The sequence below is a fragment of the Pongo abelii genome, chromosome 6 (assembly GCF_028885655.2).
Source record: "Pongo abelii isolate AG06213 chromosome 6, NHGRI_mPonAbe1-v2.0_pri, whole genome shotgun sequence".
NCBI classification, from domain to species: Eukaryota; Metazoa; Chordata; class Mammalia; order Primates; family Hominidae; genus Pongo; species Pongo abelii.
The window spans coordinates 9,101,824-9,127,067 of NC_071991.2; the positions used below are offsets into that span (position 1 = coordinate 9,101,824).

Consider the following 25,244-nt stretch of genomic DNA (forward strand, 5'->3'; position numbering starts at 1 on the left):
TTACGATAATGTCAAGTTTAATGTGCCAAATATACAAGTTGAATTTGTGGGGCATGTTTTGCCTGGGTGCCACACAGTAAACAGAGGTTTCTTGAAATGATCAATGGGTAGGGTTAAAAATGCGCACTGGCCCTAGCCAGGTGGGCAGGAGCCGAGCAGGGAAGGGCGGAGAGGCGAGGCCTCGATAAGACAGGACTGACCAGGGACAAGCCATGACCCTCGAGGACCCAGGGGCACAGGCTCCCAGATGACAGCCCCTGTCTGAATGAGCACCCAGGCAACACAGTCCGGGGCTGAGTGTAGCAAACCTGTCAGCAGCTGCCTCCTGGGACAACCACCCCTTACATGCTATCTACCAGACAAATGAAAGCTCTTCTTACCCCATCTCCCAGGCACCCCCCAGCAAGGGCTCTGAATTCTAAAAACAGCGAAAACATTCAAATGGTTACATATGAAATGCTGTCCTGCATCTTTCTGTCTCAAAGATAGCAGCTGCCCCTCCCCCAGTCCCCCCCAACATCCCCCAAACAATTTCTGTGCCAAGATGAAGAGGAGGCCCCAGGCCACGGGGGGCTTCTGGCCGTGAGGGGCTGTTGCAGCGGCGCCAGGGCACAGGGTGGGCGAGACACAGCAGAGGTCCTGGCAGCGCGGCCCAGGTCCCCGGCATCTCCTCCCACGGGTCGTGGTTACTTATTCAGGGAGAGCGATTGCATTCGTTTTCCTGACAATGTGGCGTCGTCTTTTGCTGAGAGGTGGGAGGAGAAGGGCAGGGGTTAAAACAAAGCAACCCCCCCACCCCCTCCCAACACACGTGCCAGAACCCTAGAACTTTAGGTCTGAAAGGCTGCAGAAAACATTCTGTGCAACAGAGAAGAGCCGAGGCGTGGGAGAGGATTTCTGCTGCAGCTATAACCCCGGCCCCCCAACATTCCCGACATGCTTCAGTGGCCAGACCACCTTATAGAAAGCTGTTCCCTCCACAAAGCCCCACCAACACACACTCCTGTGGGCAAATGGAAACTTCTCACCTCACCTCCCAGCAGAACCCTGTAATTCTAACCTCCCTCCACGGGTTCTGAAGTCTAAAATCTAAACATTCCAACAGTTACATGTGAAGTCCTTTCCTGCTTGGGGTTTGTGAAGCAGGGTTGAATGGGAAGTTGGGATCACTGGATTTCTGGTGCGGGTGACAATGTCCCTGAGCAACTGGTTTCCCCTTTCCAGGCCTGCTTCCTCATGGTCTGGTGAGGAGGCAGGACAGATGGACATGTAGGAGCTCTCCCAGACCCCCGGGAGATGGAAGGTTGCAAGTCGAATGTGCCTATAAACTGGACCAACTCCCATAGCCACTCTGGCCTAGAGGAACCTCCACCACCTCTGGCCTGCCTGGAGGGAGAGCACAGGAAAAGGGGTGCCTGGGCTGGATGTCAAGCCAGTCTGCACTGCTATGTATCCAGCTCACCCTCTCAAGCCCTGCAGAGGGACAGCGGTGACCTCAGGCAGCTCTCCTGGGTTCCCAAGGCACCAGAGACCTTGGTGGGACCTGTGAGCCTCAGGCAAGGTCTGTACTAGGGGCATGGTTTCCTGTGACCTCCCGCTGTTCCGAGCAGGAGTGACTGTCCACCTACTGTGGATGGTGCTCTGCTGAGACTTCAACCTACATCTGACCCCATGATGTCGCTGGACCCTCCTAGTCCCCCGGGGAGGGGCAGGCACAGGGAGGGTGGGCCTCTCCTGAATGACCTCCTAGGCAGCAGTCACTCCTCACCTCATTGTCACCTTGCGGACAGGGACACGAGTTCAGTGCTTTGTGGCTGGCCCAGGACCAGAGTTGGGGCCTGTCCCTGCATGCGCAACCCAGCCCTTACCTTTCCTTTCCTCTTCCTTCTTCCGGGCAGCCTCCTCCCGCTGTTTCCGGATGATGGCCAGCCGGGCCAGGTCAGCCTTGGCTTGCTCTGTCTTCCCGGCCAAGTGCATTTTCATGTAACGCTCTTTTGCCTTCTGCTTCTCAATCTCTTCTCTGTGTGGATAAAATGGTGTCACGGGGACATCTTTCCCACCACTGTTTGCCAAACTGGACGGGAGTTACAATAAAGACCAAGGATTCGGCCTAGGGCCGAGGTGGAAGGGGTGCTCTGGCTCTGAGTCCCTGGCTCCATGAACCCCCTGCTTGGTGGACGTTCACCAAGAAAGTGAGCAGGAGGGAGAGTCCCAGGGAGAAAACATCTGCGATGTCCAGAAAGCCTCAGCGGGAGAGGGGACAATGTCCAGCTACAGCAGGGAGGGGAGGATGCCTGAGGGCTTCATGATCAGGCTCTGGTGGCCATGGAGAGAAGGGGGACCAGGCCAAGAGTGTTCCAGAGAAGATGACCAGGAGGATGAAAGCAGTGGGGACCACATCCTACAAGGAAGGAAGGGCTGGGCGTGGTGGCTCAGACCTGTAATCTCAGCACTCTGGGAAGCCAAGACAAGAGGATCACTTGAGGCTATACGTTTGAGACCTGCCTGGGCAATATAGCAAGACTGTACAAAATAGAAAATTTAAAAATTAGCCAGGTGTGGTGGCACACATCTGTAGTCCCAGCTACTTGGGAGGCTGAGGCAGGCGGATGGCCTGAGCCCAGGAGTTCAAGGCTGCAGTGAGCTACAATTGTGCCACTGCACTCCAGCCTGGGTGACAGAGTGAAATCCTATCTCTAAAAAATACAAACAAAAAAAGGAATGAAGAAGTGGAAGAAGCAGCCACAGGGCATAGGATGAGGACCACAATGGGAAACAGACACACCCAGTCTCAGGTCAACACCACACGGCCCATTCTTAGAGCAGCTCAGATGTGCACGGTGCTGCCCCCCAAGGGGACAGGCCCTATCAGTAGGGTGATGGGAGTAATCACTGGACTCCCATGGGACAAAGTGTCAGGAATGAACCCCCTGAGTAGAGTCAGTGGTGAAGGTCGTTAGCTTCCTTTTGAGGATCTTCCCAAGCTTGAGATTCTGAACTGGAGTGGATGCCCTTCGGGATGAGATCGGAGGGCTTATTTGTACTGGGTTCCTGGAAGAGCCAAGTGTTGGAGGAGGGGAGGGCCCTGCCTGGCAGGAGGCTGGGAGAGAGACTCGGCCTCCCAGAGGCCTTCAAGGTACACAGAACTGGGGAGTAATGAGAAACCAGGTATAGGAGCTAGCTAGAGGGGAGGGAGAGGGACTCGGAGTGGGAAGAGCAGATGCCTTACTACAGAGATGAGGAGATAACACCCGGTGAACCACAGATCCTAGCCCAGGAGGGATGTGCCACACTCAGAAGCCTCTAAGCTGAGCCTCAGGAATGATGACTGAGGCAGCCCAAAGACTCTGCAGGGCCCTTCAGTGAAAGCAAAGTGCCAGGCAGGGCGTCTCTGCAACCCCAAAGGGCAGAGGGAGGGAGCAACAGGATCCCTTTTACTGGTGAGGACACTGATGCCCAGAAAGGGCACAGCCTTATCGAAGGCTGCACAGCTGCCAACGGCAGAATACCACAATGGCAGAATACCCAGGTTGCTGGGTTTTTGAAGTCAGTGCCAAGAGGAAGCTACTGAAGGGGGACAGAAGGGTCCTTAGCAGCTGCAATCACACCCAAGCTCATGGCCTTCCCCATGAGGCTTTCAAAGACACACCCCTCAGCCATTATCCTAAATGCCCAGTCAGGAGAGAAACCAGCAGGCTTCAACCTCTTGTTAAGGCCCTTGAGGTCACCTGGCGGCTGCCAAAAGTCAGGGCACAGTCAAGGACTGATCCTGTGCCAGGCACTTCAGTACATGATCTTGATCTTCATACAACTCCTGAGGAAGATATTTACAGCTTCACCTTCACACAGGACTTGGAGAGGCCTGGGACAGCTGGCTGAGCTGCACTGGGCTGGACTGCCTTCTGGCCGGCACAGGCTCACAGCCCCCTTCCAGTCCCCATGGCCACGACACTACGGATGGATGCAGGTCAGGAATGGTCAGATCAGTGGGGCAAGGGAAGTCTCCCCAGGGTGTGGTGCTCTGGAAGAGGGGAAAAGAGGGCAACCCTCTGTATCCTGCACCATTACCTCAAGTGTTATGCTCAGGTCTGAGCCTGTTGTCCTATATCCCCTGATATCACGTATCAGTTGGTGAAAACAAATTCTGTGTGGCTTTTTAAAGGCTACTGGAGGGCTGTTGGGGAATGAGACAGAAATAAACAGCCACAGCTCCCAGGCAACTGGGGACCTTAGCATCCCACAGGCCAGCTGCTAGCCTGTATTCCCCGGGACACAAGGCCCAGCCAGTGACGTTACCGTTCTCTCCTCGAAAGCTCCTTTGGCCCGTCCAGATCCAGTTGTGTGACCTTTTTGGTTGTCTGTGCCACCCGGTTGGGGTTCTCGATGTCGATGAGCCCTTCAACGCCTTTGCGCTTTTGCTAGAACAGGGCAAGAAGCTGGTTGTTGGAGTTAAGGTCCTGTGGAGCCCCTGAGGGCCACTCCTACCATCTCTCAACAGCCCATCCGGATGAGGACAAACTCCTGCTCCACCCCTAGCCCACGTAGTGCTCAGCCCAACTCTCACAGTGGGTACAGCTCTCTGGAGCATCTTCATCAGCCTGGGAAGAGCCCACAGAACGGCTGCTCGGGGTCCAATAACTTGCCCAAGTCAACCAGGAAGTAGGTGGGAGATGAGAGGTGCGCCCTACCCCAACTTGCAAGCGCTCACACAGCACTACTCCCCCACTTCAAGCTCGGCTTCCAAAAGCAGTTTTCCATGGAATCCCATGCCTGATTCTTCTTGCAAGAAGCGCTGGGCTGGAATCCCCAGGGCAGGGTAGGCCAAGTGTGTGCTGTCACGACCAATTCCAATTCCCACCCACCTTAGCTGATGGACTGGACATGTAACTCAAGAATGAGCTACTGTATCACAGACTCTACAGGTTTGGGACGCTGGCCCAAGAACCCGGAATCTGCACCTTCCACCTCCTCTGGGGAAGTTCCAGAAGAAGGCAGTGTGTTCTCAATGCAGCAGGCTTGGTCAAAGTTTCAGGCCCTGTCAATTCCATCAATTCTCCATAAGGGGGCAGGGAGACAGCTTCCACTCCACAGAGCTCCCTCCACACACTTCCAGTCCAGCTGCACACTTACACCTCCACTCGGATGCCTGGCACTGTAAACTTAACATGTTCAAGACAGAACTCGAGATTCATCCTTTACCCAACCAGACCCTCCCTGCAATCCTAAGCATATCCTTGATTCGTCGTTCCTTCAGCAACCCCTAAATACGGCTTAAACTTGTCCACTCTTCTCCACTGCCACTGTCACCATCCTAGGGCAAGCCATGATTTCTTTTTTTTTTTTCTTCTTTTGAGACGGAGTTTCGCTCTTGTTGCCCAAGCTGGAGGGCAATGGCACGATCTCGGCTCACCACAACCTCGGTCTCCTGGGTTCAAGCGATTCTCCTGCCTCAGCCTGAGTAGCTGGGATTACAGGCATGAACTACCACCCCCCGACTAATTTTGTATTTTTAGTAGAGACGGGTTTTCTCCATGTTGGTCAGGATGGTCTCGAAATCCCGACCTCAGGTGATCCGCCCGCCTTGGCCTCCCAAAGTGCTGGGATTACAGGCGTGAGCCACCGCACCCGGCCCAGGATTTCTGATCTGAACACTGCTCTTACTCTCAACATCCTATCATTCACTCTCCATGGAGAAGCTAAAATAATCTTTTTTTTTTTTTGAGACGGAGTCTCACTCTGTTGCCCAGGCTGGAGTGCAGTGGCACGGTCTCGGCTCACTTGCACTCCGCCTCCCAGGTTCATGCCATTCTCCTGCCTCAGCCTCCTGAGTAGCTGGGACTACAGGCGCCTGCCACCACGCCTGGCTAATTTTTGTATTTTTAGTAGAGACGGGGTTTCACCGTGTTAGCCAGGATGGTCTCGATCTCCTGACCCTGTGATCCACCCACCTTGGCTTCCCAAAGTAAAATAATCTTTTAAAAGCATTATCTGGAGGCCGGCCGCAGTGGCTCAAGCCTGTAATCCCAGCCCTTTGAGAGGCGAAGGCAGGCAGATCACGAGGTCAGGAGATCGAGACCATCCTGGCTAACATGGTGAAACACTATCTCTACTGTAGTCCCAGCTACTCGGAAGGCTGAGGCAGAAGAATGGCGTGAACCCGGGAGGCGGAGCTTGCAGTGAGCCGAGATCGCACCACTGCACTCCAGCCTGGACGACAGAGAGACTCCATCTCCCAAAAAAAAAAAAAAAGCATATCTGGTCATGTCTCTCAATCCCTTCAAGGCCTTCCCCAGCTGCCACTACCTACCATAAAGAAACCCCATGCCAGGCATGGTGGCTCATGCTGCTGCCATCTCAACACCTCAGGAGGGTGAAGTGGGAGGATTACTTGAGCCCAGGAGTTTGAGACCAGCCTGGGCAATATAGTGAGATCCCCATCTCTACAAAAAATTTAAAAATTAGGTGAGTGTGGTGGCGTGTGCCTTTGGTCCCAGCTACTTGGAAGGCTGAGGCTGCGGTGCTTCACTGCAGCTTCACTGCACTCCAGCCTGGGTGACAGAACGAGACCCTGTCTCGAAAAAAAAAAAAAAGAAAAAGGGTCCAGGGTAGTGGCTCACGCTTATAATCCCAGCACTTTGGGAGGCTGATGCGGTGGATCACGAGGTCAGGAGATGGAGACCATCCTGGCTAACACAGTGAAACCCTGTCTCTACTAAAAATACAAAAAATTAGCCTGGCGTGGTGGCAGGCACCTGTAGTCCCAGCTACTTGGGAGGCTGGGGCAGGAGAAGCACTTGAACCTGGGAGGCGGAAGTTGTAGTGAGCTGAGATCATGCCACTGCACTCCAGCCTGGGTGACAAAGTGACACTCTGTCACAAAAAAAAAAAAAAAAAAAAAAAAAAAAAAAAAAAGAAAGAAAGAAAAGAGACCCCAACCCCTTCAACAGCTACACAGGAGGTTCCCTTGCCAATCTCTCCTCCTTCATCTGGACCACTCCGCTCCTTACCCACTAACTCACAGCTACACTGGCCCCTTTCTGATCCTTAAACATGCCAAGCTTATTCCCACCACAGGACCTTTGCACTTGCTAATCTAGTTTCTCAACTGCTCTGCACGCCAATTTTCACAAAGCTGGCTGCACCTTATTTTTTCAGATCTCAGTTTATAAGTTGCTTCACCACCACAACACTTTTCCAAGTCCCCTCAATCACAGTCTGTTTTGTTAGTAACACTTCTCACTACTTGAAATGACACTGTCCGTTTACTTCTTTGTTGTCTGTATCTCCCGTAGAGTGTAAACCCTCAAGAGCAAGGATGTTGTCTGCATCTACCTTTGGGACTAGTACTAAATGGTCACTCAACGTTTCTTTGTTGAATTAATGAGTCCAGGCCTCAGGCCCTCAGAAGATTCAGTACCTGGTAGTCATCTTCTTCATCCTCACTCTCATCTGAGTCTAGAGATTTCTTCTCCTTTTTGGGGTCACCTGCAGCCCCATCTCCACCTTCTTTTTGCTCCTCTTCTTCCTGTTTCAGAAATGGACAACCTGCAGAATCAAAAATGCAAAACAAATCCCCAAGACTATGACCCCATCACCCCCCAAACTGTGGACCTTGAGAAATCAAGCCTCTGGAAGGCTGGAACCAAGGATGACAAGGGTCCTACTGTGACCCTGGCCCCCAGGGAATGGGACCTGGGCCAGACACAGGCAGCCTATGCACTTGGCACCACAGCTTAGAGGCCATTCCCGTAGTCCAGCAAGCCCCTCACAGAGCCACAGAAGGCCCTGCTCCCCTTCCTAACCCAGCCACCTCAGCAGCCAGGGTGAGAAGCTTGTTTCCTGGGGTCAGAAGGACTCAGCCACTAGGCTGAAAACCACCATCCTACTCAGCTCCCACCTGCCGCATGCAGCTGCCAAATCATGCTGGCATTCCCAGGCGAGTCCTGTCCACTCTCCACTCCCACTCCATGGCAAGCCATCCCCCCGACCCACCCACACAGGTGACCTCCTGCACCAGCTTCCCAGAACGACACCTCGGAAGGCTGCTTCCCTCCACCTTTCCTGCCTTCCCACCAAAAATCTCCCTTACAGAAACCTCATGTCCTTCACTTCTTGGCACTTGCCCACACATTCTCCATGTCCTGCTCAGCTGCCGGCTCCCCCAAGGACACCTCCCCAGACCCCAAAGCTGGATGTGGCCTTTCCCTTCTTGAGGGTCCTGGGGCACGTCACAGCTGTGTACCCATCTGGCCCTGACTGCTCCCTTAGGCCCTTGATCCAGGCATCAATCTAATGATATGGTAAGATGCAGATGCTGACGATGGGAACGTATTCTGTTTCCTAATGGTGGCCTGGACAATGTACTACGGGAGCAGAGGAGAGGGAACTACTAAATCGGCTCTGGCTGGAGGTGAGGCACGAGTCACAGAGGAGGAGAGGCTAAACGTCTCCAGGCGTGGAGAGCATGCTGATGCTGGGGTGTGGGAAGGCAGGGCACATGTCATGTGCAGTGTGGCAAATCATCCTGTGTGGCTGCAGCAGACAAGCAGGGGTGCTGGGAGCTCGAGCTGTGAATGGACAGGGCCTGCAGGAGGGAGATCCTCCTGAAAGTAGGTGCACAAGACCAAGAACAGGGCCCAACTAAGGCAGCTGCTGCAGAGCAGCCACAGTTCTTTCTAACCCATCCAGGCAGAGGATGCCCATGCCCCGACTGTCACTGGTTGTTCTGAGACTCACACCTGGGGCTCACTGCCTGCCCGACCCCCAAGTTCTGGCTTGTCCCTGTGAATAGTTAGTCCTTGCCCGGCCTCTCTATGAACCAAATCGGCAGAGCGCCACCCTGGGCCACTGGCGTGGCCTGGACAGGCACGTACTCACCCTGGCCTTCTGCTTCTCAGCCTGCAGCTGCGCGTCGATCTCCTCAGGGCTTGTATACTGCCTCGCCCGGCCTTTGTGGCCTCCCTTTCTTCCTGCAGAGACCCGCAGTTTAGGTGAGCGGAGGCAGCTGCCTTGACTGCTCTGACCCCCAGAGGGCTGTGTCCAGCTTGGAGCGCTCTCATCAGAGACCACAGAGGCCTCACCTACCCCTCACCCAGCACCACCCAAACCAACACCTCCTCCACCCTCATGTGTTCAAAGGCAAGCAGGAAGCAACTCGTGACCATCTGATGCATCACCAAACTGTGTACTAAATGCTGGCTCCCACACAGAAGACCGGAGGGGAGAAGATGGCGAACGGTGCACTGCAGTGACTTGCTACATCCCCTGGTCCCTTACAATCCAAGCACAGTGAACTCAGTTGCAACCACAGAAACATGTACCACTTACACCCCTGCTTTTTATGCAATGTTCTGTCACAGCCAGGGGCCCCCTTTTTTTTTTTTTTTTTTGAGATGGAGTCTCGCTCTGTCGCCCAGGCTGGAGTGCAGTGGCGCAATCTCAGCTCACTGCAACCTCCGCCTCCCTGGTTCAAGCGATTCTCCCGCCTCAGCTTCCCAAGTAGATGGGACTACAGGCATGCGCCACTATGCCCAGCTAATTTTTATATTTTTAGTAGAGACGGGGTTTAACCATGTTGGTTGGCTAGGATGGTCTTGATCTCTTGACCTCGTGATCTGCCCACCTCAGCCTCCCAAAGTGCTGGGATTACAGGTGTGAGCCACCGCGCCCAGTCAGCCAGGGGCACAGTTGATCCTCGGAACAAACCTATGGTACAGGAGTGATAGCTGGTCCCATTTCATAGACCAGGAGACTTAGACCAAAGCAGACTGCTAAACACCACGAAGTTTAGAGTCCAACTCCCAGGTTCTACGCTTACTGGCTTGATGACTTTGGGCAGGTATTTAACCTCTCAGTCTCAGTTTCCTCATCTGTGTCCCTACCTTACAGGGTTGTCACAAAGATAGATGAATTAATCAATATACAGAAAGCTGCTGGAACAGTGCCTGCTACTGAATAAGCACTACAAAAATGTTCGCTAATATCCAGGCACAGGGGCTGATGCCTGTAATCTCAGCACTTTGGGAGGCCAAGGCGGGCAGATCACTTGAGGCCAGTTCAAGACCAGCCTGGTCAACATGGTGAAACCCCCTCACTACTAAAAATACAAAAATTAGCTGGGCATGGTGGCACATGCTTGTAATCCCAGCTACTTGGGAGGCTGAGACAGGAGAATCACTTGAACCCAGGAGGCAGAGGTTGCAGTAGCCAAGATTGAGCCGCTGCACTCCAGCCTAGGCCACAGAGCGAGACTCCGTCTCAAAAAAATAAAAAAATCGCTGATCGTTACTTTTCCCTCTAATCTAGTATTTGGTGGAAAAACAACAACAACAAAAAAAGCACCACTGAACACATAAGCAATTTACTGCAGATATTGGAAACACAATAAAATACCTTGTGTTCACCTTAGTAGTATGGCAAAAAAAGAATACTTAAGGGGAAAAAAAGAAACCCAAACCTACAGGCAAAAACTTTGTGCTTAGACTAAGAAATGACTGGCAAAGTACAGTTGAAAACAACCCTGACTGCACAGTCTAAAAGTTAAAAATGTGACTAGCAGTTAAAGTGTCAGTTTTATAGTCTGACCCTCTTCAGCCGGGACACCAGGCTGACCCTTGCTAAAGCCATCAGCCAGTTTTAAAGCAGGGTGGCATCCCCCTCTGCTGGTCCCCAAGTATGCAGGGGTGGCTGTGGCCTCAACTTCCACACAGGACCTCTCCTGGAAGCTGAGGCCCACCTGATTTCCAGTCTGTCTCTGTGAGCAGAGACTCTGTAATCAGCCAGAGTTGCTCTGCCCTCCAGAGGCGGTAGCAGAGATACTGGCCTCCTCTGATTCCTTACAGCAGCTGCAAAGCCATAATTGGGCTGCTACAGATCACACCACTCATTTTTAATGACTACCTAGGTTCCCGGGGTGTCTAAGTCTATGTTTATTAAAGTCCTATTGTGAGAGAGCAAGTGTGCCAAGAAAAAAACCAACACCCTTTCTTGCTCTCTTAATACACCAGGCAACAGTAACAACTCGAAATTGATTATTATAGGCTCTCCTCTCATGTACTTGGCTATGGGACCCTGACCTTAGCTTGGTCCACAGTAACTTTTATAGTAGGCTCTTCAAGACTTTAAAAAATGATTTGCACTTAACATAATGGAAACAAGAGTTGGTCCTTTGCTCTTGGGGAGTTTGATACTTTTAACACCTTCACGGTTTTTTGTGGTTTTCAGATTAACCCAAGAAAATGTAAACCTTGTCTACCCAAAAAAGCTTTTCACAAGCCCAAAGACCATTTAGCTATGAATTCATATTTAAGGTTTTATCATTGTAACCTCCAACCTTTGCCCAAAGTATCCATTAAGTAAAACTTTGGAGGGAGGATGGCTCATTCAGCAACCTCCTTTTACAGATGAAGGGACTGGGGAACAATAGCAGAGAGACTTTTCCAGCCACAGAATAAATCAGTAGAGAGCTAGGTTTAAACACATTTAGCTCTGTAATGCCCAATTATCTCTGGAGTCAGGAAGCGATTTAGGTTTGAAAACGCTCCAGGCAGATGTTACTGTGGGTTGAGTGCATTAACCAATATAACACATGAGCTACCAATACAACTATATTTGTTCTGTGCCAGGAGGTAGCCAGGCACTTTATGAGCGCTATCATTTTACCACCCCAGCCCCAACTCACCAAGCTAAAGATTAGCCCAGTGTTTCAGATGAGGAAGAGGTTAACTTGTTCAGGGCCACAGAATTAGACAGTGACATAGCTGGGATTCAAATCGGGGACTATGGATTCTAAAGGGGGAAACAGGACAGAGAACGGGCTAGAGGACAGACGACGGGCTACAATGGACTGGGCAGTCATGAACCTTCTTACAAGGCCAAGAGCTGGCAAATCCTTAAAAATAAGAATAGTTATTGCTTCACTGGGCACTTTTAACGACTGCCTGGCACTGTACTGCGCACTCCACGTGGATTACCTAGTTGAAGCCTCCCAACAGTACTACGAGGTAGGTACAATCGTTATTCCCATTGGCAAATGAGAAAACGGAGACGCAGGAGGTGGAGCGACTGGCTCAAAGGAACACACCGAGCCGCTACCGAATGGGGGAGTCGAAACCAGGTCTGGAATGCTCATGGGCATCTCCTTAAGTCTTCCTAGGCAGGCCTGGCTGAACCGAAGCCAGAAAAGGCCCACGTTTTACGCGAGAGGCAGGAGGGCCCGGCACAAGCGCGGGACGCGGTGACTCAGATTCCCAGCCAGCCAAAAAGTGGGATAAATTCCAGAACCCCTAGGCCCGGAGAAGCGCATCCTAGATCCGGCTTTCTAGGCCGGCGAGGACCCAGAGCTTCCGAAACTCCTCAGACCACTGACGGAGTGACTCTGGGACACCACAGTCCTCAGTTTCCCCATCGGGACAATTGGGCGTGGAGGCCCAGGCCTGGCTCTCAGCCGGTGCGGAGAGCCTCCTTCTGCGCTGCTCTCAGAGACGCGCACGGGCTGAGGGGACAGCGGAAGCCGGACCTCGGCCGCCCCTCCAGGCCTGCGGGCCACGCGCGCCCGCCCCTCACCTTTAGGCATCGCGGCTCCGGCGGCTGCGGCGGCGGCGGCGGCGCCTCGAACTGACACCGGAACCGGAAATACCTTGGGCTCGACTTCTTCCGCCCGGGCCAGCCGCCGCCGCCGCCTCAGTGGCCGCAGTGGCCGCAAGGACCCGGACCTCAGGGAGGCCTCCGCACGAAGCCGGACCGTCCTGCGCGCCGCCTAAGTCCAGGCTTGCCCGCGCGCTGCCAGGCAACAACGCCCCCCACGTCTCTCCGTTCGGGAAGACGCGTGGCCCTGCCGGCCACCCACCGGAAGTGAGGGCAAAGGGCAACAGCGGCTCTGGAATTCTATACAGGCATTGCTGAGGACACCTAAGATGACGCAATCTCCGCGCAGGGAGGGCGGGGCTCCGCGAAGACCTCATGCCTTAGCGATCGCCTGAAGAGCGGAAGCCGTCAGTCGAGAAGCAGCTACCCAAGGTCCAGGAGGTTCCGGTATGTGTTTTCCCTCTGTTCTCGATTACCTTGACAACGGCTGAGGCGGGAGACCGGTGGTCTGCACCGTCCTGGAGGGAGATCTGAGTGGCTGGACTCTCAGCCAGCCACTGGGATGTGTTCGGGCTTTGGACCTTGAGGCCGGAGATTGCTCCCGAGAGGAGGCGGCGCCCCGTTCATTCTTCTGAGGGGACGGTAGATTTGGGGGTTTTCCTCTAGGATTCTCACGCCGTTTCCTCTGGTAGGAACGTCTTCTGTCTTCTGATTGTTTTTCTAAGCTGGGTTCAGATGCTGTCCTTTTTATGAGTTTTCCCTACAATTCTGCACTGTCTTCCTTCGCTCCTTCTCGCCTCCTTCCCCGAGCGCCCCCAGTCTCTCTTACACCTCCCGGCACATCTTTCTTCTCGATCTGATTACCTCCTACCTCCTCTTTCTCCTCGATCTGGTTACCGCCTACCATTTCCACCTCCGGGAGGCCTCTTCTGACTTCCAGGCTGGATCAGGGCCCTCGAATTTCCCTGGGTCATAGAAAAGCGATCATTTTGTTGTCACAGACTATGCGTCTTGGGGCCGAGACCGGAATTCACCTATTTCTAGCTTCAGCGTAGGGGAGACTAGTGCGAAGACCACTGATTTGGGAATCAGGAGCCCTCCAGAGTCAGGCTTTGCAAATTCTCAACTGTGTGACCCTGATTCTACCTTATAGAGTTTGATTCCTCCTCTATATGATTGTTTTAGAGAGTTCATGAGAGGAGGCTCTGTGGGGGAGGGGGGTCTTTGTAAAGTGTCAGATACATTACAGAAGGGAGTGACTGAATGAATTTGAGAGAGATGAATCTGTTATGCTGAAAGGTAAATACTTAACCTGAGTTCTCTCTGGCAGCAAGGAAATGCTGTGTGGTTTGAAAAACGCTTTGCTATTTAGATTGGGATCGGCCTCTTGTATGGGAACTACCTGACTTTATGTAATATGTTGTTTGGTGTGAAAGAGACCTTGGCAATCAGCCAATCCACTGCCCTCATTTTCCAGAAGAAACTGAGGACCAGAGAGGGAAAGTGACCTGAAAGTCACAGAATAATTTTAGAGCTGGACAAGAATCCAAGCCTGCAACTGCAGAGACCAGAGATCTTTCTGCTGTCTATACTCTTGGGAAGCACATCCTAAGGTACTTTGATTTTACAGCCATCTTTCCTTTTTTATTTTATCTTTTGTTTTGTTTTGTTTGTTATTGAGACGTGGTCTCACTCTGTCACTTAGGCTGGAGTGCGATAGTGTGAACATGGCTCACTGCAGCCTTTCAACCTCCTGGGCTCAAGTGATCCTCTTGCCTCAGCCTTCCGTGTAGCTCAGACCACAGGCGCCCACCACCATGCTCAGTTAATTTTTTTGATTTGTTTTTTTTTTTTTTTTTTTTTTTGTAGAGATAGGGTTTCACCTCATTGCTCAGACTGGTCTCAAATTCCTGGGCTCAAGTGATCCTCCCATCTCAGCCTCCCAAAGTGCTGGTCAAGACCAGAATTACAGGCATGAGCCACCATGCCTGGCCTTCCATCTTTGCCTTTTTAAATACTCACCCCCATGGCTCCCCGAGTCACAGCCCTCCTTATACTCTATTGTAATTGCTTTTCCTCTTGTCTGTCTCTTTGCTAAAATGTCACCTTCTAAGGGGCAGAGGCTTAACTTTTGTTCTGTGTTCCCAACATCTAGTATAGGGTTAAGCCTTGTAGTTGAAGTTAGCTAATGACAACAGCAGATGTCTCTTAGGCGCACATTATACACCAGGCATGATAGATACAATTATAATGAAGCCTTTGCAATGACCACATAAGGTAGCTTCCATGATCCCCATTTTACACATGAGGAGACAGAGGCTTAGGAAGGTTAAGTACCTTTCTGAAGATCACAGCGGGTAAGGAGCAGAGCCAGGATTTGAACAGTCTGGGTGCTGAGCCCTGTCCCATAGCTATGACCCTATGCTGACTCAAGGAAGTCAGCCTGTACTGAAATAATGGCTGGCAAAGGCCTTTAGGGATTTGAGACTCAGAAACCAATTCATTTTTTTTCCCCAGATCTTTGCAGATTATCCTGTGGAAGGAAAATGCCTAAAGTCAAAAGAAGCCGGAAAGCACCCCCAGATGGCTGGGAGTTGATTGAGCCAACACTGGATGAATTAGATCAAAAGATGAGAGAAGGTGAGTAGGGGAGTTCCTGTCTGGGTGGGCTGGGTCCAAGGGTCACAGGCTTAGATGCCACCAGGGGACAGGCATAAATGCAAATATAAAAAGGGTGGTCTACTAACGCTCACATGTTGTGTTTGCTTATGAACTTGTGGAAATACTGTAAGTGCCCGAAAATAAGATAACATTAATGAAAAGGTCCTCAAAAAAGGTTTTTTTTGTTGTTTTTGTTTTTGCCAACTTGAATATAAAAGGTTATGAAATATAGATCAAATAGTCTACCTATAGTTAAATGTATATTTAAAATCATACAAAATATATTTACTTGGAAGTGCTATTCCTTTTCAGTATCATCGATTAGTCTTTGCCACATCTGTTTTCTGTCACTTCCTTGTAAATGGCGTGTGATCCTGCTTTGTGAACCCGTGTCCTATGCTGTCTTTGGAAATTTTATCTGAAGCCACAAGCATCTGTTGGCCTTATATGATCACAGTGTGGCCACTTACCAATTGACTTTTTTATTTTTATTTTTTGAGTTGGAGTCTTGCTCTGTCTTCCAGGCTGCAGTGCAGTGGTGTGATCTCAGCTCACTGCAACCTCTGCCTCCCGTGTTCAAGCGATTCTCCTGCCTCTCAGTCTCTCGAGTAATTTGGATTACAGGCATGCGCCACCATGCCCGGCTAATTTTTGTATTTTTAATAGAGATGGGGTTTCTCCATGTTGGCCAGGCTGGTCTCGAACTCCTGGCCTCAAGTGATCCACCCACCTCGGCCTCCCAAAGTGATGGGATTACAGGTATGCGCCACTACACCCAGCTGAAGTTACTTTTTAAAGTAGCTTTTAAAATGCTTGCTTGTAACTAACCTAATCATGGTTATATTATGAGGTCGTACCTGCAGTAATTACTAAATTAAATCAATGTTAAATTACTTTGCCCCTTTTTAAAAAAACTGTTGGTACCAGATAACTTCTATTAAATACTCAGTACTTGTTTTGCGGTTTAGATTTGGACCGGCCTATTGCAGTAATCACGGTCATTTTGGGCTGAGCGATTTCTTCCCAAAACAGCTCTTTATCAAAATAAAGGAAATGGGAGCGTGCTGGAATAGAAGAGATTTTGCGAGTCCTTGAAAGTAAATTAACTTTATCTTCTAAAGGGTGACTTTTGAGGGGAGGAGGAACCCTACTTTGTGTTTAGATATTCTTTACCTCCAGAAAGAAGTATTCTTTGTTCTGCTTTTCTTCTTTTTGTTTTTGTTTTGAGACAAGGTCTCACTTTGTTGCCCAGGCTGGAGTGCAGTGGTTCAATCACAGCTCACTGAAGCCTCCACCTCCCAGGCTCAGGTGTTCCTCCCACCTCAGCCTCCCAAGCAGCTGGGACTACAGGCATCCACTACCACGCTTGGCTAATTTTTCTTTTCTTTTTTTCTTTTTTTTCTTTTTTTTTTTTTGAGATGGAGTCTCACTCTGTCGCCCAGGCTGGCGTGCAGTGGCGTGATCTCGGCTCACTGCAAGCTCCACCTCCCAGGTCCACGCCATTCTCCTGCCTCAGCCTCCGGAGTAGCTGGGACTACAGGCGCCCGCCACCAAGCCCGGCTGATTTTTTTTTTTTTGTATTTTTAGTAGAGACGGGGTTTCACCATGTTAGCCAGGATGGTCTCGATCTCCTGACCTTGTGATCCACCCACCTTGGCCTCCCAAAGTGCTGGGATTATAGGCGTGAGCCACAGCGCCCGACCAACGCTTGGCTAATTTTTTGTAGAGATGGGGGTGTGTTAGTCCATTTTCACGCTACTGATAGACATACCTGAGACTGGGCAATTTATGAAAGAACAAGATTTAATGGACTTACCGTTCCATGTGGCTGGAGAGGCCTCACAATCATGGCAGAGGCCAAGAAGGAGCAAGTCACGTCTTAACATGTGTACCAGCTGAATCTTTACTACCTGCTTTTCTGCTTGGATCACAGCATTCTGTTTGTTGAGCTGAATTGTAATTCCTAGGTAATAGAATGGCTTAAAAGCTGGAGACAGGGAGGGATAGTCTTGACCACTCCTCCCCCTTCTGTTCTTCCTTAAAAACTGAGGAGGTCGTAGACAAAGATGAACTTGTGACTGCTAAGAGAGAGAGAACTGCCTTGCGGCAAGTATGAGCGCCACCTGATCCTGCGTGCGTTGAAGGAGCAGCTGCTTCTGCGGCCACTTCCCTCAGAACCTGTAGACTGGTCTAGTTTATTTAGCTTTTCCTCAGCCCTAAAGGACTTTGGCTGGGAGATGAAATTAGAGGTGCCTTCAAGATGATTAGGATGCCCATCTGTGGGCCTAGAATTATCTTGAGAAATTATTATGCTGTAGAAATAGATCTGAAAGCATAGGGACCAAGGTTGGTTTCTTGGCTTTTTTTTGTTTGTTTTGTTTTTTTTTTTTTGAGACAGGGCCATCTGTCATCCAGGCTGGAGTGCAGTGGCACAATCTCAGCTCACTGCAACCTCTGCTTCCCAGGTTCAAGCACTTCTCGTGCCTCAGCCTCCCGAGTAACTGGGATTACAGGCATGGGCTACCATGCCCAGATAATTTTTGTATTTTTAGTAGAGACAGTGTTTTGCCCTGTTGGCCAGGGTGTTCTCGAACTCCTAACCTCAAGTGATCCACCCGCCTCGGCCTCCAAAAGTGCTGGGATTACAGGCGTGAGCCACCGTGCCCAGCCGGGACCAACCTTTTAACAGAACTTACCACTGAATGATCTTTTTAAAAAACGATGTTTTCTAATTCTGTAATTAAAAAGACTTTTTTTTATTGTCACATGGGTAATGTGCCAACGTTGTGACAAGGTTTGAGAGTGGCACGTCTCACACATGGATGTGAACACCCAGTCACACTCATGAATTACAAAAGGATCCAAAAATAGACATTTTTAATTTAAAACAATTATGTTTAAGTTACTTAGCTTATTTTTTATTTTTTTATTTTTTTTTGAGATGGAATCTCACGCTGTTGCCCAGGCTGGAGTGCAGTGGTGCGATCTTGGCTCACTGCAACCTCTACCTCCTGAGTTCAGGCAATTCTCCTGCCTCAGTCTCTTGAGAAGCTGGGATTACAAGCATGCACTACCACACCTGGCTAATTTTTTAATTTTTAGTAGTGATGGGGTTTCATCACGTTGGTCAGGCTGATCTCAATCTCCTGACCTCGTGATCCGCCCACCTTGGCCTCCCAAAATGCCCGGTGGCTTATTCTGTTTTTAAATAACAGCTTTATTGAGATATTAATCATATACTACAAAAGTCAACCTGTTAAATTATCCAACTAAGGGGTTTTTAGTATATTCACAAAGTTGTACGACCATTGGCACAGTCAGTTTGATGTTTCAAGGTTCATCTGTGTTGTAGAATATATCAGTACTTACTTCATTCCCTTTTTTTTCTTTTTTTGAGACGGGAGTCTCGCTTTGTTGCCTAGGCTGGAGTGCAGTGGTGTGATCTCAGCTCACTGCATCCTCCGCCTCTGGGTTCAAACGATTCTCCCACCTCAGCCTCCCAAGTAGGTGGGATTACAGGCATGCGCCACCATGTCCTGCTAATTCTTTTGTATTTTTAGTAGAGATGGGGTTTCACCATGTTGACCAGGCTGGTCTCAGACTCCTGACCTCAAGTGATCTGCCCATCTCAGCTTCCCAAAGTGCTGGGATTACAGGTGTGAGCCACTGAGTCCGGCCAGCCCTGTTTAACTTCTTGAGGAGCCACCTCTTTTCTGCAGTGGCTTCACCATTTTGCATTCCCACCAGGAATGTAGGAGAGTTCCAATTTCTCCACATCCTTCCCAACACTTGTTATTGTGCCATAATTTTGATTATAGTCATCTGTAGGGTCCAGCCCCACAGGGTTGGTGGGTTTCTCCCCGTGTGTGGAGACGAGAGAGCGTAGAAATAAAGACACAAGACAAAGAGATAAAAGAAAAAACAGCTGGGCCCAGGAGACCACTACCACCCAGATGCGGAGACCGGTAGTGGCCCCGAATGCCAGGCTGCACTGACATTTCTTGGATACAAGACAAAGGGGCAGGGTAAGGAGTGTGAACCACCTCCAGTCATAGGTAAGGCCACGTGGGTCACGTGTCCACTGGACAGGGGGCCCTTCCCTGCCTGGCAGCCGAGGCAGAGAGAGAGAGGAGAAAGAGAGAGACAGCTTACACCATTATTTCTGCTTATCAGAGACTTTTAGTGCTTTCACTAATTTGCTATTGTTATCTAAAAGGCAGAGCCAGGTGTACAGGATGGAACATGAAGGCAAACTAGGAGCGTGACCACTGAAGCACAGCATCACAGGGAGACGGTTAGGCCTCTGGATAACTGCGGGCGGGCCTGACTGATGTCAGGCCCTCCACAAGAGGTGGAGGAGTAGAGTCTTCTCTAAACCCGCCCCCCTGGGGAAAGGAAGACTCCCTTTCCCGGTCTGCTAAGTAGCAGGTGTTTTTCCTTGACACTAACGCTACCGCTAGACTAAGGTCCGCTTGGCAATGGGCGTCTTCCCAGATGCTGGCATTACTGCTAGACCAAGGAGCCCTCTGGTGGCCCTGTCGGGGCATAACAGAAGGCTCGCACTCTTGTCTTCTGGTCACTTCTCACTATGTCCCCTTAGCTCCTATCTCTGTATGGCCTGGTGTTTCCTAGGTTATGATTGTAGAGCGAGGATTATTATAATATTGGAATAAAGAGTAATTGCCACAAACTAATGATTAATGATATTCATATATAATCATATCTAATAAGATCTATATCTAGTATAACTATTCTTATTTTATATACTTTATTATACTGGAACAGCTTGTGCCCTCGGTCTCTTGCCTTGGCACCTGGGTGGCTTGCCGCCCACAGCCATCCTAGTGGGTATAAAGTGGTATTTATTCATTATCACTAGTTAACTTACAAAAAGAAAATCCTTTGCAGACCGACCCTGTTCCCCCAAACACACTGTTTGTTTCTCCCCAGCTGAAACAGAACCACATGAGGGAAAGAGGAAAGTGGAATCCCTGTGGCCCATCTTCAGGATCCACCACCAGAAAACCCGCTACATCTTCGACCTCTTTTACAAGCGGAAAGCCATCAGCAGAGGTAATTAGTCAGTCTCTCTTGGACTTTGAAGCTCGAGTCACTTTTGGAGTTACTGAACTGACCACAATCCTTATTCTCGCAACTTGTGCAAGTCATGGTTTTTCTTACCACGAAAAATTAGGGGGAGCCAATGTTGGCTGAGTTTTGTGTGTGTGTGTGTGTTTTGTTTGTTTGTTTTGAGGTGGAGTCTCACTCTGTCACCCAGGCTGGAGTGCAGTGGCACGATCTTGGCTCACTGCAAGCTCCACCTCCTGGGTTCAAGCGATTCTCCTGTCTCAGCTCCCAAGTAGCTGGGATTACAGGCACCTGCCACCACACCCGGCCAATTTTTGTATTTTTAGTAAAGATGGGGTTTCACCATATTGGTCAGGCTGATCTTGAACTCCTGACCTCAGGTGATTCACCTGACTCGGCCTCCCAAAGTGCTGGAATTACAGGCGTGAGCCACCGCTCTTGGCTTTTTTTTTTTTTTTTTGAAACAGGGTCTTGCTTTGTTCCCCAGGCTGGAGTGCAGTGGTGCAATGATAGCTCACTGCAGCCTCAACCTTCTGGGCTCAAGGGATCCTCTCACCTCAACCTCCCGAGTAGCTGGGACTATAGGTGTGCACCACCACGCCCAGCTAATTTTTAAATTTTTTGTAGAGATGGGCCTTTGCTATGTTGCCCAGGCTGGTTTCTTTACTCAAGTGATCCCCTGGCATTGGCTTCCAAACGTGATGAGATTACAGGTGTGAGCCACCTTGCCTGGCCTAAGTACTTTTTTTTTTGTTCCTCCAAGGACTGTCCCATTGCAATACTGAATGCCTTTTTTTTTTTTTTTTTTTTTTTGAGATGGAGTTTCACTGTCACCCAGGCTGGAGTCCAGTGGCACGACCTCAGGGTACTACAACCTCCGCCTCCTGGGTTCAAGTGATTCTCCTGACTCAGCCTCCTGAGTAGCTGGGATTACAGCTGCTACCACGCCCGAGTAATTTTTGTATTTTTAGTAGAGACAGGGTTTTACCATGTTGGCCAGGCTGGTCCCGAACTCCTGACCTCAGGTGATCCGCCTGCCTCGGCCTCCCAAAGTGCTGGAATTACAGGCGTGAGCCACTGCACCCGGCTTGAATGCTCTTTTTGATCAAGGATGGGGAAGGTTTTTAGACCATGGCCTGATGCTCTTTCCCCATCTTTTTGACAGAACTCTATGAATATTGTATTAAAGAAGGCTATGCAGACAAAAACCTGATTGCAAAATGGAAAAAGCAAGGGTATGAGAACTTGTGCTGCCTGCGGTGCATTCAGACACGGGACACCAACTTCGGGACGAACTGCATCTGCCGCGTGCCCAAAAGCAAACTGGAAGTGGTAATGTCTGACACTCAAGCTTGATGTTATTTTCAGCTCAAAATTCTGCCCTAGTCGACTCCAGGGGATCTTATGTTATCTGGTTGGGCTGGAATGTCGTTTTGTCCCTGGATGTCCTGCTGGCTCTCCCTCGCGGGAGTGGGTCCCTGTATTCAGGAATCCGTGTGAGGCAACGTGTGGCTGTGTTTGTTAGGTCTGGGGCCAATCTCAACTCCACTTTTGGGCAAATTACTGAACCCCTTTCCTTACTTAGGAAATGGTGGTGAGGAGCCCTAATCCCAAGGTGGTGGCAGGGTGACATCAGGGAAGGGCGACCACTCAGTGAGTTCCTGTCCCTTTCCCTCCTCACAGTGATACTTTAACATTACCATCACTGTCTTTCCCGCCCCCCGCCCCCCGAGACGGAGTGTTGCTCTGTCGCCCAGGCTGGAGTGCAGTGACGCCATCTCGGCTCACTGCAACCTCCACCTCCCGGGTTCAAGCGGTTCTCCTGCCTCAGCCTCCTGAGTAGCTGGGATTACAGGCATGCGCCACCACGCCTGGCTGATTTTGTGTTTTTAGTAGAGACGGGGTTTCTCCATGTTGCTCAGGCTGGTCTCAAACTCCCGACCTCAGGTGATCCGCCCACCTCAGCCTCCCAAAGTGCTGGGATTACAGGCATGAGCTACTGTGCCCAGCCCACTGTGTTTCTTCTTTCAGAACTTTCTGTTCCAAGCACCACTCCTAGGCCAGGCGCCTCAGGAGTGGTGCTGAGGGACAGGAGCGGTACTGAGGGACAGGAGCTGAGCTCCATCCGGTTCCAAGCCCCTCTGAAAGGCAGCTGTGGCCCGAGGCAGGGTCACAGCAGTGGCCGCTCAGCGCAGCCCCTCAGCACAGCTGTTGGCCCAGCTGGGAGGTCAGGCCCCACCGCCCATCTGCCAGCCTGGCCTTCTTTTCCCCAGCTCCACACAGGGGCCTCTTCACGAGTCCCCTTTATGCTGCAGTGAGACTGACGATGGAGAGCTGTGGCTGGGTGCTGAGGACTTGTGTACTGAGCAGCGGGGGCGAGCCAAGGGCCACCTCCCCGAGGGAAGACTGGGGTGTTGGTTTTCTGATGGAGGCAGGGACGGGTGGCAGAGCAGCAGAAGCCCCCCTCCTCTGAGTGCCCAGATTGCACAAGGGGTCCAGGTCGGGGTCTGGTGGGCTGGGGTGCTGCTTCAGCCCTGTGGCCAAAACAGCCTGCTGTAGACTTACCTGGGTTTCACCAGAGAATCCTGTTTACTTAAACTATGGTCTTGCTCCTCCAAAAAAAGAACTTGAAAAAGTAAAACACAAGCCACTGTTCTAGGGCTTTCTGGCTGGCCAAGCGTTGGGCCGTACCAGGCCTTGGGGACAAGACCCTTCTTTCTGGGGGGCTCTGGGCCAGAAGGGTGTGACTCAAGTGCATAGCCTCCTGCCCTCTTCCCCCACCAGAGTGTCCCAGCCCAGAGGCCGCCCTGAAGTCCCCAAACAGTAGCAGAGCCACCTCTGCTCATCGCAGGGTCTGTCATGCTCACTTAGCAGAATAACGAGACTCATTCACACCAATTTCTTTTTCTTGATTGGCAAATGTGTGTTGGATTTGCAGAACGTATTACAAATATACATACAGATGTAACCTCGGTGTCAACAGCAGCTGTTTCTACCTTCGTGAGGGAGCCAAATTTTCCCTGTCCAGAGCTGTCAAGGAAGGGTTTCTGAGGTGTGTCTCTATATGGCATGGTGGCAGGTCCTTCGTGGGAGGGTTGCCACGTATGTGAGCGTGCAGGGGTGAGCATGGCGCAGTGGCATCGTCTCACTGTCCTCTGTTGCAGGGCCGCATCATCGAGTGCACACACTGTGGCTGCCGTGGCTGCTCTGGCTGAGGCTGACGCTCTGCACCGTGGACTCTGGACTTCACAGGTTTCTGCCTGTGACGCCACCCCCTTCCTGGGAGCAGCGAGCAGTGCCCCAGGCCCGAGTTGGAGCACGGTCTCTACGGGGAAGGCTTCGCTGTCCATCAGCTGTGATTTGTAAAAATAAAATTTTTAAACCTCTCGGGCCCCACGTCTCTTCTTTCAGAGCATTGGCCTATGAACCCAGTGGGGCGGCACCAGGCCCCCGGGACCAGATGCCCCAGCCCCCTTGTGGTGTGCGAGGTGACACACAAAGGTAGGGGAGCTGGAAGTCCCGTGAAGGAGACACGCGAAGGTGGCTGGAGCTGCACTTGGACCTGCTGGGAGCACAGGCACCTTGGGCCTAGTGTGTGTCCTCACACCAACACCCGTGACATGCTGCGGCTGTTCCTCAGGGCCTGGGTCTTCCCCCAGGCAGGAGGTGACACCAGCTCACTTGTCCTGGGGCTCCCACAGAGCACTGGGGGCCGAGCAGATTGTTCCAGCTGTGCTCCCATCACCTGCCCCCAAGGGCACATCCGTCATCAGCCTCCTTGCCGGTGTCCTGGTCCTCCTGGGGCTTGGTCCGGAACTTCTGCCAGGGGTGTGGGGTTTCCTCTGCGGGCATCACTGTCAGCCACTGCTTGTAATAGGCTCGGAAGCCGTCAATCTTCTCCAGGTAGGTGTTCTTCCCTTGGTACTAGAATTAGAAAAGCGAGGCTAGAATCACTCCTGTTACCTACAGCTAATCCCAAACCTCGGCTGCTGGCTCAGGCCTCAGGGAAGCTGGTGGCTGCCATTTTCCTTTCCAGGTGGCTGCAGAGGACAGGGCAGAAAAGCTGTGAACACGCACTACGGGACTAGCTTACTTCAGAGAAACAGGTCCCAGCTGGGTACCCTGGGGCAGGCCCAGAGCCATCTGCCCAACAGCGTTCTTCCCAAATAGGCACTGCTGTGCTCCTCCATCCACAGTTGCCACCCCAGGCCCCCAAGCCAGAATCGCTGGGTCCCACCAGTTCTGCCTCCACAGCCTGCCGAGCCCCTCCCCCTCAAAGCCACCTCCCTCTGACCATCATCTCAACACTGCCGAGATAGGCTCCATGAGATATGGGGAAAAAAGCAAAGACACAGCAGACAGACTGAGAGAGCTGGTGGGGGAATATACCAAAAAAAAACAGCCAAAAAGCACTATCCAACATACAGCTACTACCACACAATGACAAAAGGTTTGGCCGGGTGCGGTGGCTCACATCTGTAATCCCAGCACTTTTAGAGGCCGAGGTGGGCAGATCACTTGAGGTCAGGAGTTCAAGACCAGCCCGGCCAGCACGGTGAAACCCCATCTCTACTAAAACTGCTGGATGTGGTGGCGCATGCCTGTAGCCCCAGCTACCTGGGAGGTTAAGGCAGGAGAATGGCTTGAACCCAGGAGGCAGAGGTTGCAGTGAGCTGAGATCATGCCATTGCACTCCAGCCTGGGCGACAGAGCAAGACTCCGTCTCAAAACAAACAAACAAAAAAAAGGTTTGACTCAAAAGACTGGACAATTCTAAACCTTAAGGTGCTGGATAGAGCCTGAAAGCACAGAAAGCAAAACTCAACAGAATCACGAATATAAACAAGTGTACCATCATGACGGAATATGAGTACAGATGCTCCTGACAGCAGGGTTCCGCCCCCAAAAAC

General features: G+C 51.2%; 3 protein-coding genes and 1 non-coding gene across 11 annotated transcripts in view; 1 reads left to right on the forward strand and 3 right to left on the reverse strand.

Moving 5' to 3' along the window:
• On the reverse strand, window positions 1-12,780 carry PDAP1 (PDGFA associated protein 1). Its single transcript, XM_024249557.2, has 6 exons — window positions 12,565-12,780; window positions 8,878-8,969; window positions 7,418-7,525; window positions 4,297-4,418; window positions 1,869-2,020; window positions 1-745 (listed from the first exon to the last, which is right to left on the reverse strand). Exons 1-6 carry the CDS (start codon window positions 12,572-12,574, stop codon window positions 687-689), a joined length of 543 nt encoding a protein of 180 aa, XP_024105325.1. The 5' UTR covers window positions 12,575-12,780; the 3' UTR covers window positions 1-686.
• Window positions 12,641-23,720, forward strand: BUD31 (BUD31 homolog). Of its 6 annotated transcripts, none has more exons than XM_002817716.6 (6): window positions 12,641-13,032; window positions 14,063-14,198; window positions 15,103-15,225; window positions 20,197-20,319; window positions 21,500-21,666; window positions 23,499-23,720. In XM_002817716.6, exons 3-6 carry the CDS (start codon window positions 15,132-15,134, stop codon window positions 23,547-23,549), a joined length of 435 nt encoding a protein of 144 aa, XP_002817762.1. In that variant the 5' UTR covers window positions 12,641-13,032; window positions 14,063-14,198; window positions 15,103-15,131; the 3' UTR covers window positions 23,550-23,720. The 6 variants fall into 6 exon arrangements, with proteins under 6 accessions (XP_002817762.1, XP_063581719.1, XP_002817761.1 ...); XM_063725649.1 differs by lacking the exon at window positions 23,499-23,720 and adding an exon at window positions 23,273-23,386 and having other exon boundaries at window positions 12,829-13,032; XM_002817715.5 differs by having other exon boundaries at window positions 12,880-13,273.
• Window positions 18,007-18,107, reverse strand: LOC112134510 (small nucleolar RNA U13). Its single transcript, XR_002915926.1, has one exon. It is a non-coding gene; the product is annotated as a small nucleolar RNA U13 (small nucleolar RNA).
• Window positions 23,233-25,244, reverse strand: part of PTCD1 (pentatricopeptide repeat domain 1) — a 17,653-nt gene continuing 15,641 nt past the window's right edge. For 2 of the 3 annotated variants that reach the window (XM_024249399.3, XM_024249400.3), the window contains exon 8: window positions 23,233-24,258. In XM_024249399.3, the coding sequence (XP_024105167.2) occupies window positions 24,076-24,258 (183 nt within the window). In that variant the 3' untranslated portion in view covers window positions 23,233-24,075. 3 annotated transcript variants of the gene reach the window in all.

Coding starts and splice junctions, on each gene's coding strand:
- BUD31 (XM_002817716.6), top strand. CDS start 15,132: ATGCCTAAAGTCAAAAGAAGCCGGAAAGCACCCCCAGATGGCTGGGAG. Junction 15,226..20,196: donor AGATCAAAAGATGAGAGAAG/GTGAGTAGGGGA, acceptor GTTTCTCCCCAG/CTGAAACAGAACCACATGAG. Junction 21,667..23,498: donor CCAAAAGCAAACTGGAAGTG/GTAATGTCTGAC, acceptor CCTCTGTTGCAG/GGCCGCATCATCGAGTGCAC.
- PDAP1 (XM_024249557.2), bottom strand. Junction 4,419..7,417: donor ATGAAGAAGATGACTACCAG/GTACTGAATCTT, acceptor GCCCTGTTCTAG/CAAAAGCGCAAAGGCGTTGA. Junction 746..1,868: donor GAAGGAAGAGGAAAGGAAAG/GTAAGGGCTGGG, acceptor CCCACCTCTCAG/CAAAAGACGACGCCACATTG.